Source organism: Cryptomeria japonica, chromosome 1, assembly GCF_030272615.1.
Source record: "Cryptomeria japonica chromosome 1, Sugi_1.0, whole genome shotgun sequence".
NCBI lineage: Eukaryota > Viridiplantae > Streptophyta > Pinopsida > Cupressales > Cupressaceae > Cryptomeria > Cryptomeria japonica.
Window position 1 is genome coordinate 364,707,601 of NC_081405.1, and position 13,471 is coordinate 364,721,071.

At 34.9% G+C, this 13,471-nt stretch overlaps 1 protein-coding gene across 4 annotated transcripts; it reads left to right on the forward strand.

Moving 5' to 3' along the window:
• Positions 1–3,849: 3,849 nt before the first annotated feature.
• LOC131069121 (uncharacterized) lies at positions 3,850–10,466 on the forward strand. Of its 4 annotated transcripts, XM_059218111.1 has the most exons (6): positions 3,854–4,708; positions 7,117–7,197; positions 7,333–7,415; positions 8,132–8,234; positions 8,432–8,835; positions 9,869–10,466. In XM_059218111.1, the coding sequence occupies exons 1-5, from the start codon at positions 4,453–4,455 to the stop codon at positions 8,449–8,451; spliced, it is 543 nt and encodes a 180-aa protein (XP_059074094.1). In that variant the 5' UTR covers positions 3,854–4,452; the 3' UTR covers positions 8,452–8,835; positions 9,869–10,466. The 4 variants fall into 4 exon arrangements, with proteins under 4 accessions (XP_059074095.1, XP_059074094.1, XP_057860431.1 ...); XM_059218112.1 differs by lacking the exon at positions 7,117–7,197 and having other exon boundaries at positions 3,850–4,708; XM_059218108.1 differs by having other exon boundaries at positions 3,857–4,708; positions 7,117–7,415.
• The last annotated feature ends 3,005 nt before the right edge of the window (positions 10,467–13,471 follow it).

Here is a 13,471-nt window from a genome sequence, read left to right on the forward strand (position 1 = left end):
AGAAAGTAAGAATATTAACCAAATTGAACATAATACATACATACAATGCCAACAACACTGCCAAATTACACTCACCTTAAACACTGCCAAATTAAACTCACCTTAAACACTGCCAAATTACACTCACCTTAAACACTACCAAATTATAATTATACATATACATATACCTGACACCTAATAACAATTATAGGACACAACTTGTAGATTGATTGAAAAGACCATGCTTGACACCTAAAAATCAAAAGGATCCCATCACATCATACTTTTATGGCTCTGAAGATGTTAACAGGAACAACAGTAATAAATCTACCATGGGCATACATATTTGCATTTCTGATGCTGGCATGGTGTTTTTAATCCATCTAAAGGTTTTAATGCCACTGCAAGGTTTTGGTATAATATTGTGTGCAAAGGGTTCAATTATAACAACATATACACCTTAAACATCAACAAAAACAATAACAATAAAAATTATACATATACACTACCAAATACATTTACATATAGACTACCAAATACATGAACTATTAATGTTAATCTATAGTTATACAATACTATATTGTTCATGTTAATCTATAGTTATACAATGCATATACTATTCATGTTAATCTTTACATGACAAGCCCCCCTATAACATCTTGATCAATGTGCAATGAATCTTCATCCAAATAGCAAACAAATCAAGAATTGAGCCCACAACCTAAACTTATCTAAAATGACAGGCAAAACAAAATGAACTTACCCCAAAGATCACAATTTAACAATCCTTAAACAAAATATTCTAAAATGATTATATATTCAAAAAATTTCTCATCAATATTTAAGAATAAATAAATTTGTAAGTGTCTCCAAAAAAATTGGTCCAACTGGGACTAACCAATATGCCAAAGACCCACCAAAAGTACAACTGCTACAACTAAAGGAACCCGTGTACTAACAAAGTAAACACTATCATATTAGTAATGATAAAGTATTATATGAATATAGACATTTGAGGCAAGATATAAGATTTAAACATAGGCATCTCCATGTTGGATTTGTATCAAAATTTAGTCCACAACATGAACATGTTAAAAAGCATTAGATGACTATATAGACTGAGAAACAAAATTAAGAAATTAACAAGATTCAATGTTAAAATTCTTGTTGACCCAATGTAAAGAAAAGACCAAAACCCTAATAAAATTAAGCCAGAGTAAAATATCTCCTACATCAAAGACTTCTAATGATAGTGAACAACAAGGAAAGACAAAACCCCTAATTAAATTTAGCCAAAAAAACATACATTTTTCACTATCTATGTGTCCTCCTTACTGCATATTTAATGTTAAAAACATCAAGGAAACAAAAGAAAGGGTTTTAAGAATGTATAACAACAAGGGTTTATAGAACTGGAAAACAGTAAGGGTTTATAAAACTCGAACACAATAAGGGTTTATAAAACTGGAAAATAGTAAAGGTTTATAAAACTTGAAAAAAATGTACTGTAAATGACAAATTTATATAAAATAATAGTGAAGCTTGAACAAAATAGGACAAATCCCACATATTTGTGTGTTTATGAACATGTTGTAGTGTTCATAAACACAACTTATATAACCTTCACAAAGCAACCTCCGATGATGAACTGTACAAAAGAAGTCTGGAAAAAAATTGCAAACAATGGATAATGTAGCCTTAGAGAGGAATTATCCTCACCTGGGTTCATAACCCTCACATTAAAGTAAAGATGCAAACCAAAAATGCAAACAAAATAGTAAGCTTATTGCAAACAAGGAAGAATGTAGCCTTAGTAAGGAATTATCCTCACTTGGGTCGAAGATGAAGGTAATTCCGTCACTATGGAGGTCAAAATCGTTGAGGAGGTTTGTGGGGTTGCACAAGACATTCATGCCATCCTCATCGTTGAGCTCTACAACTGCAACCATCATTGAGAATGATGTGAGACTGGTATCTGAAACAAGCAGCATGTGGTGTTATAGTGAACACCTACTGGTGTTTGCTCGCATCAAATAATTGAGAAAAAGAAAGAAGGAAAGAACATTGGGATGGATCAAATGGAAAGGAGTTGGGAGAATTGAATGAGTTTTTGCTCGAAAAATGCGAGGAAAGAGGTGGAAGTAAGGTGAAGGGACGCGAAGTAAATGACAGTGTAAGAAAGAGTGTAGTGTGATGGCAGTGGGTAAATGCGAACAAGTGGGAGATATGGGTGGTGAAATGAGTCACTACCATGCAACATGTGTGTATGTTGGTTTTGAACGACATGTGACAATAGTTGCTAGGGTGGGCCCGTGCAGGCTTAGGTCAGTGGACCAAATCGACCAAATGTGGACACAATGGACCAATCCAGCCAATACACATGGCATATGGACACGTAGAAAATAAAAAATTATATGTGCAGATTCCTGACATGGTAGTCCAAGTTGGGAATACTTTTTTAGGCCTTGGGGGTTGACGTGGTAGTCCACGTGGACATGTGAAGTTAGGGTGTGCACATATTGGGACCCCTCCCCTAGTAATATGTAGTAAATCAAACTTATATTTTCAATTGCACCTAATTATGTGACATCAACATAGACATTCAATCCAACAATTAATTATTCAAGTACAACTTTTCTTACCTTTTTCCATTGATTATTTTTCATAATCAAAATTATTTTCAATCTTAAACAAATTTCTTTTCAATGCAAAAAAAATTTAGTGTTAGATTAAATGTTTTTCAAATCACTTTATTTGTCTATTCTTTTTAGAAGGAAGTAAACAAAATTGTTAGTTGAAATAGAACACATTAGAATGGAAAAGAAAAGAAAAGTACACTCACATGCATTAAGCGTGATTTTTCATCTTTGTCTTCCACATTGGTAACTTTATTGTTATTCTGTTCATTTCTTTTTGACGAACTTTTTTATTTTATGTTTTCATTTGGTTAACTTTTCTACTCTTACTTTGACTATTAATTTAAGTCTATTTTTTATTTATTTAATTAAATCTAATTAAAATTAGGAAAGCAGTTATTTTCCTAACAACATTATTTAGCTCCTTTTAAAAGAGGGAGATTACTTTATCTTTAACATGTCAATTGACATCCCTAATTTCAGGTTGGTTTTTGTTAGTTTTGGCGTTGTTGTCTCTCTTGTTGTTCTGTAATTGTTCCACGAGTGTTGTTTGGTGTTCTATTTCTATTGGACTTACTGCATAATCTTTCTCTTTGTATAAGAGTTAAGACCCTTTCAAAATCACTGCATATCTAATAAAAAACATGTCAATTGACATAATGAGTCATGAAAATGAAAAATGGATATGTGTCAAAAGACCCTTAATCTATTGGTGGAATTGAATGGTTATAAATGAGCCCACCAAGAATCAAATATTCTTGGATATAAGACCTTGACACTAAAAAAAAATGAAACCAAAATTACATCTTTAATACTAACACACTAAAAAATATTTAAATTATTATAAACCTCTCCATAAGAATAAAGTCTTCAAAAAGCATGTGATTTCATTAGACCAAACTAAAAATACACAAGATGATCCACACAAAAAAGACTCAAATTATACTTTTAATACAAATATACAAAAAAAACTCAAATTATACTTTTAATACAAATATATATACAAAATATCTAAATTACTGTAAAACCTCCCAATAAAAATGAAATAATTAGGAAGAACTTTTTTTGGGAGGTTGGACCAAACTAAAAGCACGTAAGGTGATCCACACAAAAAGTATCATTAGCTACACCATTGTGAGTCATTTGCGATGACTTGGGTTTAGAATCTATAAACAGAGTTTAACTTTTTTATGGTGCCGTGGCTTTCGAGGTGCCATTCTTGTCTTTGAAGCAAAATCTATGCTAGAACTTTATTTTAAAATTCTCTCTTCCTCCTGCAAGGAGGAATGGAATAACTAGTCACGGGCAAGGAAGAATCAGTTTCTTTTTCAAAAGTCACCATTGCACATCTGCCTTCCCCAAATAGTCTCCACTCCCACTATCATCACCTTTTCCAGAGGACACAAACAGGCATCTCCAATTCCCGGGTCCCCACAATAGCTATTTTAGGTAATGTGTGTTCAGTACACTGCATACTGATGTTTCTTCCCTGACATGTTACTTTTCTGAGTTACCACTAACGGTTAAAACAGCAGAAAGGACAGTAAACGATAAATCTGTTTATTGCCAGCAAAAACACAGCTGACCAACCAGACAACCAATGAAGAGAAAGAGAGTACTAACTAACAATCACCAATTTGCCCTGTTTGAAAAAGTGGAACTTAATTTATATTCTCAGAGTTAGTTAGATGCCCACATCACAGGAAATGGAAGTCTTAGAAAAACAACACCCGCATCATATAACAACATAAGAGTCTGAAAAGACACTATCCACATCACATAACAACCTTGAAGTCCTAAAAAGGTGCTCTAGATGCAATAATTTCAGTCCCCTCTCATGGCTTCAAGTTGCTTGCAGAAGATGCAAAGAGCCGCTTTGACAGTGTTTATAATGTTTGTCATGGTGGGTTCTCTCATATTCTGCTCTGCTCCTGTTGTTGTCTGCATTTTGGACGTAGTGCTGCCATATGCTCTGCTATCAAGCTTCAGATACTGTTCCTGTGGTTTCAAGGTGGACTGGACTACATACAATTTTGGGTTTTCTCTCGTTGATATACCATTCATTTCCCTGCTTCGATCCATGTCCATTTTATGTAAGGGTCTATTGCTCAAATATAATTTTCTATAGTTTTAGTCAATACCCACATGATTTTGCTGGGAGTTTGATGATGTTTAGTGTCCTTTCTACTCTGGATTTTCATTGCAATGAATGTGGGTGGTAGTCAATTTAATAGTAGGAATTGCAGTCCATAACTGGATTCACTCAAGTGAGTCATTGGGATTCAATTGCTTAGATGAAGTACCAAATGCATTTCATAATTTATAGGAGGGTGCAGGAGGAAGGGGAAGAGGGAGGAGTGGAAAGTGTCTGGGCGCGCGAGACATATTTATGCTCCTTCACTCACGGTTCGTCATATATTACATCCCCATTTCATTTTGGAAGACCACCCATAGACAAATATAGCAGACATGGGTAGGTATTGGGGTCAGAGTGTGTTTGTTTAATGGGATAATTGTATTCTTGCCAATATTTGATTATGCGTTATTTCCATTTCTCTTATCAGTAATACTTTGGAAGTAACAACTATTGGCAAAAATGCCAGACCTGGGTAGTATGGCTTTATGCTAGTATGTGAATTGCTTACTAGAAATTTCAAATTTATGATCCACCATTTATAGTTGGCACACATTGGTCTTATGTCCTTTTTCAGTGGCAACTAGAAAATACCACCTGTCTGCTAAAGTATGAATCGTATTTATATGGTTACCTTGTAGAATAGAAAAGTTGTGATTCTTGGCTTATGTTTGGCATGAACTCCTCTCAACTTATTTTGTTATTCAATAACAGTTTGGAAGTAGATACTACCACATATTAGTAGAAACACATGTTATATGCTATTACAGAGACTGTATATGAGAAATCTGTGTTCTTATGCCTACGGTTGGACATCCATTTTTCTCATTTCATTTCTTGATAAGAGTTTCACTGTGTTATTTCTAGCACACATCATATCGTATCCTGATTGAGAGCCATGCTCTATGCTTGTCTGGTAACTTTTATGTACAAATGACACTGATTGTTTTTCCACACATGATTTTGTTGCTTGCGGCATATGTTGTGATTTATTTAAATGGATTTCAGTGACAGACATTCCATTATGTGGCTATTATCTGTGTAGTTGTTAGACTTAGACCAATGCATTACGTTATTGTTATGTTTAGCTGATACAGTTCAAATGTTGTGATGTATATATATGACATAATATACACACGTATGGACGCATATATGTTTAACAGCTAAACATAACAACAAAGTACACACAAATGGGATATTTGTGTTCTTCGACCAATGGTTGGACCAGTAACAGTTAAGAGAGTACAATGTATGAGAAAAGTATCATTCCTCAGTTATATGGAAATTTTTTTGTTCATTTGCTTATTGGTGGGCATGCCCTGTTCTTAATTCTTTCCCGGTACCAGTTTTAGTCTTATTTCTGGTACATTTCATGTGGTGTGTGATTGGAAATCCTTAGTTTTATGCGTGAACTGAAACTTTCAATTTTGAAAATATTATGAATACATTTCCAAACATGATGGAAAATCAAATCATCCAATAAAAGGATCACGACTTTTGTTTCTTGCGTTAGTTTTTGTCCTATCTTATTTTTGGTTCTAAAATCTGATAGTCGCTTTTGTGTGGGCATCTGTATGTGGATCGTAAGGGCAGAAATGGGCAGGGTTGTATGTATGGCTAAAATGGTCACAGATGCATACTTTGTATTTGTATGAACAGAGAAGGATGGCAGGACCTAAATGCAGTCACGTTTAATTTCTGCTGTGGATCTTGACTTGTCTTCCTTGTAAATGCCATGTGACATTCGGCCAAACCAACCTCTGTATGCTATGTTTCGTGTGTTATAATTGTGCCTTCCCTATGATCTGAGAAAGGACAGCTATGCAAGTCACGTTTATTGCACCATGAATATAGCTTCTATAGTAGAATGGAAGCTTTTTTCATATAAACCTTATGGGTGAGGAAAAGATGCAAACAGCAGGCCAGTCATCTGGTTTCCAAATGACTGCCTGAAAAAATATTGGGTTTTAATAAGAAACATGGCTATAAAATCTGTAAAATTTGAAAATTTCTGGAAGTAAAATGCCTATGCAAATGATCCATGATTGAGGAACAGGCTTCTAGTGAAAAATATGTATGTTTTGGAAGATGCCTATGCGAATAATCCATGATTGAGTAACAAGCTTCCGGTAAAAACATACATAGCTTTCACTAGAAGTTTGTTACTCATTCTCATTGGCTCTGAAAACCTCATGTTCCTTATGGTACATGATTGTCATATTGTAAGCAATTCTTTGTTCTACAATGGCAAGCCATAGATGATTTATGTTTTTTTATTACAATTTGTGTGATATTTCTTTTGAGGGCATTATTCTTCTTCAATCTCTGCTTATTCCTACAATTATTATTTCTATACGTTATTTGCAGGTGTTTATTCTGTCTTTGATGCACCCAGCTTATCATTTGGACCTTACCTCTGGACAGCATTATTATGTGGGATTGTTTCAAGTATGATTATTATTGTCAAGGCCTGCTTGTTTATTGTTTACTCTGCATTAGAAGGCCCCGCTGCAGAGTCTCGAGAATCTCATTTGAAGCAATCAAGGGGTATGCTGACAATTCTTTTGTTGTCTCTGGTCTTAGCTCTTGGTCATATTGTGGTGGCATACAGGATAAGATGCAAAGTTTGGCGCAAAATGCTTCTTTTTCATCAGCTTGATCCAGAAGTAAGATATTTTCTTGATATCAAGTTAAGTTATAAATATGTTAGAATCAATGTTTTGGGTATGCTGAAATATCTTGAAGGAGTATAAGTTATGTTTAATATTAAATTACTTATCATGTGATGAATGCAATATACATCCATTGAAATGTAAATTATGGCGAAGATAAAGATGTTGATGCCTTTTAGCGGGAATCTCAGTCTTTGTAGAAAAGATGTAACAAGTAAATCAATAAATGAATGAGAACTCAAAGATAAAGTCTTGATTTAAGTGGGCCGGTGGCATATATAAAACTTTGATAGAAAGTGTGCTTTCTCTATTAGTCACTCAGTCAAGGTTCTTGTATTAGAAACTAAGGGCATGTGTTAAGAAATTAGTGGTGTTGGCAAGCAATAGCCAGTAGAATAATTGCTTATTTTTTGAGTAGTCATTGCTTGCCTGTTGCTGCATGGGATCTAAAGTTAAATGGATACAGGCTTCTGTCACTGTGGCTAGCTAAGAGATTCTGCATTTTGGGTTTTTGTCAAGTAGTCCTAACTCCTATGATTTTTTATAGGCAACACTGTTCTTTGGCTTCACTTGCTTGAGACCTTACTATTCAAGGTTATGCCTGCTGCTGAGGATAGTTGGATCGCATTTTCTCTTTCTAAATTTTCATGTATGAAATTTTGGAAAATAATATACTGGTCTGTGCATTGATCATGTAGCATATTTTACAGGTTGTGGCATGCAAAACCATTTTCAATGGTTATACAAAAGCTCCTCAGAGTACAATCGCTAAAGCTAATTCTGGAGAGAAGTGCTTCTTTCATGGAAACAGAGGTCTGTCATCAAGAACATTTACTGACAGTTATAGTTCCTTTATCCTCTGTAAAGATGTGGTTGTACTTTATAACTGGAAGATCAGATTTTGATTCTTTGACTTCCCATTGGGTTTCATGAGATTTATGGTGAAAACCAGCAGGTCATAGACTAAAAATTAACAATTGATGGCTTCCGAATTTTGATTATCTTGCCAGGATGTCCGGTGATGCTTTGACAAATGTATCTTCACACGGTCCATTATTAAATGGATGTCAACAGAAGTGAATACAGTATCTACGTATAACACCAAGAGCCGTTTAGGTGTCTTTGAGAATATAGCCCTAAAGAACTGGAGAAAATATAAGCATGGTGGTATTTGGTCCTTAGACAATGGATCAAAACCTAAAGTATTAAAACTTGGATTAACAAACATAATTTCAAGCATGGATTTAGCAGAGGGTTTTGCTCCCCCAGTTATATCATGAATCCACGAGTCCTCTAGTTAACCAGATTCGTGTGCAGTTGCTGATTTTGATTGGCCCGAATGGAGAATTGTTGCTACAGTTAACCAGAATGGGAATGATAAGGACTGCCTAATCTACATGAACATCAGTCTCAGGTTAGACCAACAAGCCATTTGACTTCTGGTAAAGCAGTCAGTGTCAAATGTTTTTTCATATACTCTATGTCCATTTGATTGAAACTTGTAGGAAATGCTTGTTACAGATTGTTATATCCTATTTTTTGGTGTCTTTGCATTATTTTAGTAGCTCTGATGGCAATGAAGCAGCACCTTTATTCTATTTTGCTTCCACTGTTGTGATTTCAACTTGTAGCCAATATTAGCCTGCATGGGTAGTGGAGTTGGACTTGGGCCATGGCTTTGCTCCCCATTGATCTCGGGTTCGACTTCAAGACCCAAATTTATCCAATGCACGAGTTTTGCGGTGCGATTGCATCCATCCCTAGGGGACTAGTCTTCCCTCAGGTCATCCCTTCCTGTCCAAGGCAAGGCAGTTAGGGTGCTGGGCTGGGTCGTGGAGATACCCCTGGGTTATAAAAAAAAAAAAAAACTTTTAGCCAATATCACTTTTAACCCTTCTTAACAGGACCATGCTCTGTTTTGTGTCTCCGATTTTTGCTAGAATTGAATGTCTTTAATTAAATTTAAAAATTGCACAGCATAGCCATGTAAGAAATATTGGGCAACTACTCTTTGGTTTGGGTCTAGCATCTCTAATTTTGATCTTTCCTGCAGGTTAATTTCCTATCATCATTTTGTCAAAAGTTGGATTTTTCTTCTGCTGTAATGGTTTCCCACATGACAATGGCTTGCTAGGCTTAATGGCTGCTTAAAGATTGTACACTTGCAAAAATTGCTCTGAGGTGCATTTAAAGGATAGTTCGGTACCTGTCTCATTTTTCAAGGCAAGTTATTGTTTATTTGTTCATTAGGTAATTTGTAGATAATTATGTCAGCAAATTCTAGAGAAGTAGATAATACTGTTAATGAATAACAGTGGCCTAGTGTTAGATGTTTCCCCAAAGCAGTGAGGGCCAATAATGCAACCAGATACTTGGGATTGACAATTTTTGAACCACCTCTCATTAATCATAGCTTGTATGTACTGAAATTTCAGTTGGTAATGCAGGATTAAGTCAAAGAAGTTATGTTGGTTGGCGCAGAAGAGATTTTTATTTCAACTAAAATCAGCTCAAGCCTTAGCATCTATAGCATTTTGAGCCAATCTATTTACTTCCAGCAAGATAGCTTGAGGGCATTTCAGATGCCAGGAACACTCTGTAAAGCATGGAAAATCTGAATCAATCCCTCAAATGCCAGGAACACTCTGTAAAGCATGGAAAATCTGAATCAATGTCAACCTTGGCAATCGAAGTCAATAGGAGATGACACTCTTGTCCATCTGGCAGAAAGCAGTCACAAATGTTCAATTGTGAACATCTACCCAAGAAGAGTATTCAACTACACAACTAACGGTATTGGTAACTTTTGTCACTAAATTGAATATAAAATCAGGCAAACTGACTTCAGATGTAGTGTTATTCTTTTGCTTCAATCTTGTGCTATTCATTCAAAATTGGAAAACCAAAGTGCAGGTGCCATTTTTAACAGACATGAAAAACTCTGCATTTTGTATTTATGGATCGTATTGCTGAAGTGCACAGTTAACCTTTTTGGTCACTACCTAACAAAACAACATTAATGCAAAAGTCTGTGGGGATTGATAATATGCTTTTAGCTTCTTTTGATCAGTGTATGGTGTTGACCGTTGGCATTTGAGTTTAAAATATTGCAACCATTTCACCAACAATTTTGGAAATGTCTCAAATTTTAACAAGACAGTCTCTTAAGAATACTCAAGGAAAAGAATTCCTGCAGTTCATCAGATATAAAGTAATAAATATATTTACAAACCTGCATTTATATTAATAGTCATTTATCTTGACTGTTAACTTTAGAATTTGTTATCTTTTCTCACATTTCCAGGAAGCAGAATAGAGCAGTGGATTGATTGGTCAAATGGGCATCTAACAATATGCAGGGTTGGAATGTTGTGACTAGGGAACATTTGCCTTTGGAGTTATTTCATATATTTGAGCAATTAGTTAGTGAGGATAGGCATGTATAATTGATTGTTCCCTGTTGGCTGTCTGACCTTTCTTTATAACTCTCGTGTTTAATAAATTTTAAACCCTTTTGATGCAACAAAAAAAAAAAAAAATCATCCATTTCAACTGTTGGTTTTAAAGGTCTGGAAAAGCCAGAGGCACCACTTTCACAGCCATCAACAGCACAAAATGTTCCTTAGAATACATCTTTGGTATTTTTCCCGCATTTTCTTTAAAGGCAGCTCAAGGGAGATGTTCCCCAACTCTTTCTTATTAGTATGGATTGTGAAAGTTTGAAGTATCTAGAGATCATCTTGACAAATGTCATAATCCTATCTTAGTTGGTTTGAAAGCTGAATTCACCATAAAAATATAGACATTTCTCTAATATTGCCCATCTCTCTAGCATCTGCTCTCATTTATTTATTTGTCGTTAATTAAATAAATTATTGTAATTTATTTAATTATTTATATCATTTACTCCTAAATCTTAATCCTATTTTCTTGTGTCCTAATCCCATTTTCTTAAGTCTTAATAACTTAATCTCGTTCCCCTTTACACGAGCCAGTTAAAATAATTTATTAAATCTTCTTTTTTCTTATTTAACTATCTAAAATGAATAAAAGTTTATAAAATTTATTTTATTCTCCTTCTATTTCATAACCATTTCTCAAATGTTAAAAATATTTCTTTTCTATTCCTGGCCACTCATCATAGAACTTTTCAATTAGTTCAATCCTCACCCTTGATCTCCAAGAAGATCTTAATCATTGATCATATTTTTGAAATATTTATATATTCACCCTGTTGGGTCTCAAATCAACAGATTGGATAGGTTCTAAGGAAATGCCAACTCCTATGATCAAACCCTCCAATTGACTTGGCCAACATATAGAGTGAACCTGTTTAGTTGTTAACTCTCTCACTTCAGGCTCTGCAGGACCTAGGCGGGTGTACCTATTCACCAGTTGTTCTTAATGACCGGTGCTTTTTATAGCAGATTAAGTGTCTTGATCTGGTTCCCTCCTATCTCAAGATGGCATAGATTCCTAGGATGGAGATATAGCAGATGAGTTCAAGATTGTTGTTGTAGAAGCTATTCGATCTATGTTTCTTACTTAGTTACTCCTGTTGCTTTTAAAATGACATATGACGAATACGGTGATACGTGTAATCTGTAAATAACCAGTGCCTTCTTCGCTGTTTGGGCTACAGAGCCATTATATTTTCTTTAGGACTTATTATGCGAACCTGTGAGACAGCTTTTTAACCGACCCCTTTATGGACCTGTCGGTTATTATATCTTTTGAGATCAATTGAATGCTTATATCATAAGTTGCTTGAACGAATTTAACCCTACCTTTAAGGGACCATTCAAGTAAGCACTGCGAAGAACAATTACAATTCGCAAGCAGAACTTTTATTTCAACTTTATAACATATAACATAAATTTCATTCCAAGAATATGAATAACCTTATCTCTTTAGATAATATCACAAGCGATCGCCAAAACAAAATGAAATAATCCACAACGCATACGCAAAGAAAAACAACTGATCATAGAATGTATTCCATCAAAATTTGTATAACAGAGAACTTACAAGTTGGCATACATTGCTATCTTGTTCCTATTCTAACTCGTTACCATATTACAAAAAGCCTTTCTCACATATATATGAGAGCAAGAGCCAATTATGAAAAGACGTGTCTTTTCAAAACATTAATTGTTAATTTGAATATTCCTAACAAACTTAAGTAAAAAGAGATTAAGAATTCCTAAATGATGAATATAATCATCTTCTTTGAAAGTCTTGATCTTAACACTCTGTTTCTTCAATTCTTCTCCTTGTGAAAGGTATTCGAAGATCATCTGGTTGATGGTAGGGGCCATGTCTTTGCTTTGGTCCAATCTTGACAGAGCCCGATCCTTGATGCTTATAAGCTCATTCCGCAAATCTTCCATGGACATTACTCCTTCTTCTTTATAAAATGAGGGCATTCCAATAGGGCTCCCATCATCCAATTCTTTAAGATCTCGCTTTAGCATATCTTCAAATTTAGCATGATCTTCTATGTGTGAAGTCCCTTCAGCCTTCTCCTCTGGCGTCATCACATCAATACTGCTTATCACCTCATCTAATCATGCTTTTAACCTTTCATGCTCTCTTAATGCTTTTATGGTTCCAGTGTACACCCTCCAGTAATGTTCGACATGTACAAGCATGGTGTTGAATCGGTGTTCAATGATGTCGTTAACCAATTTATCCATTTTTTGCTAGATATTGTTTATTTGTTTGGTAGCCTTATCTGCTTGATACTTCCAATATAGAGCATCAGAAACATCATCCAAGCTCTGTCCTGTAGGATACGAGGCATATTCATTCAAGGGAATCCCTGTCTCAAGTTGTAATATTTTCGTTTGCAACTTTTGATTCTCTTCTTTAGATTTTTCATATAAGCCCTTATAAGTAATATTTTCTCTGACCAAAAACTCCGTCTGATCCATATTTAATTTGGCTACATCCAGGTTCAACTTTGCAGTGACCCTAGGGTCAGTCTTTCCAACCTGATGAATCATGAGGTGTCCAAAGGTTTCTTCGATATCTACAATAATTGGCCTTTT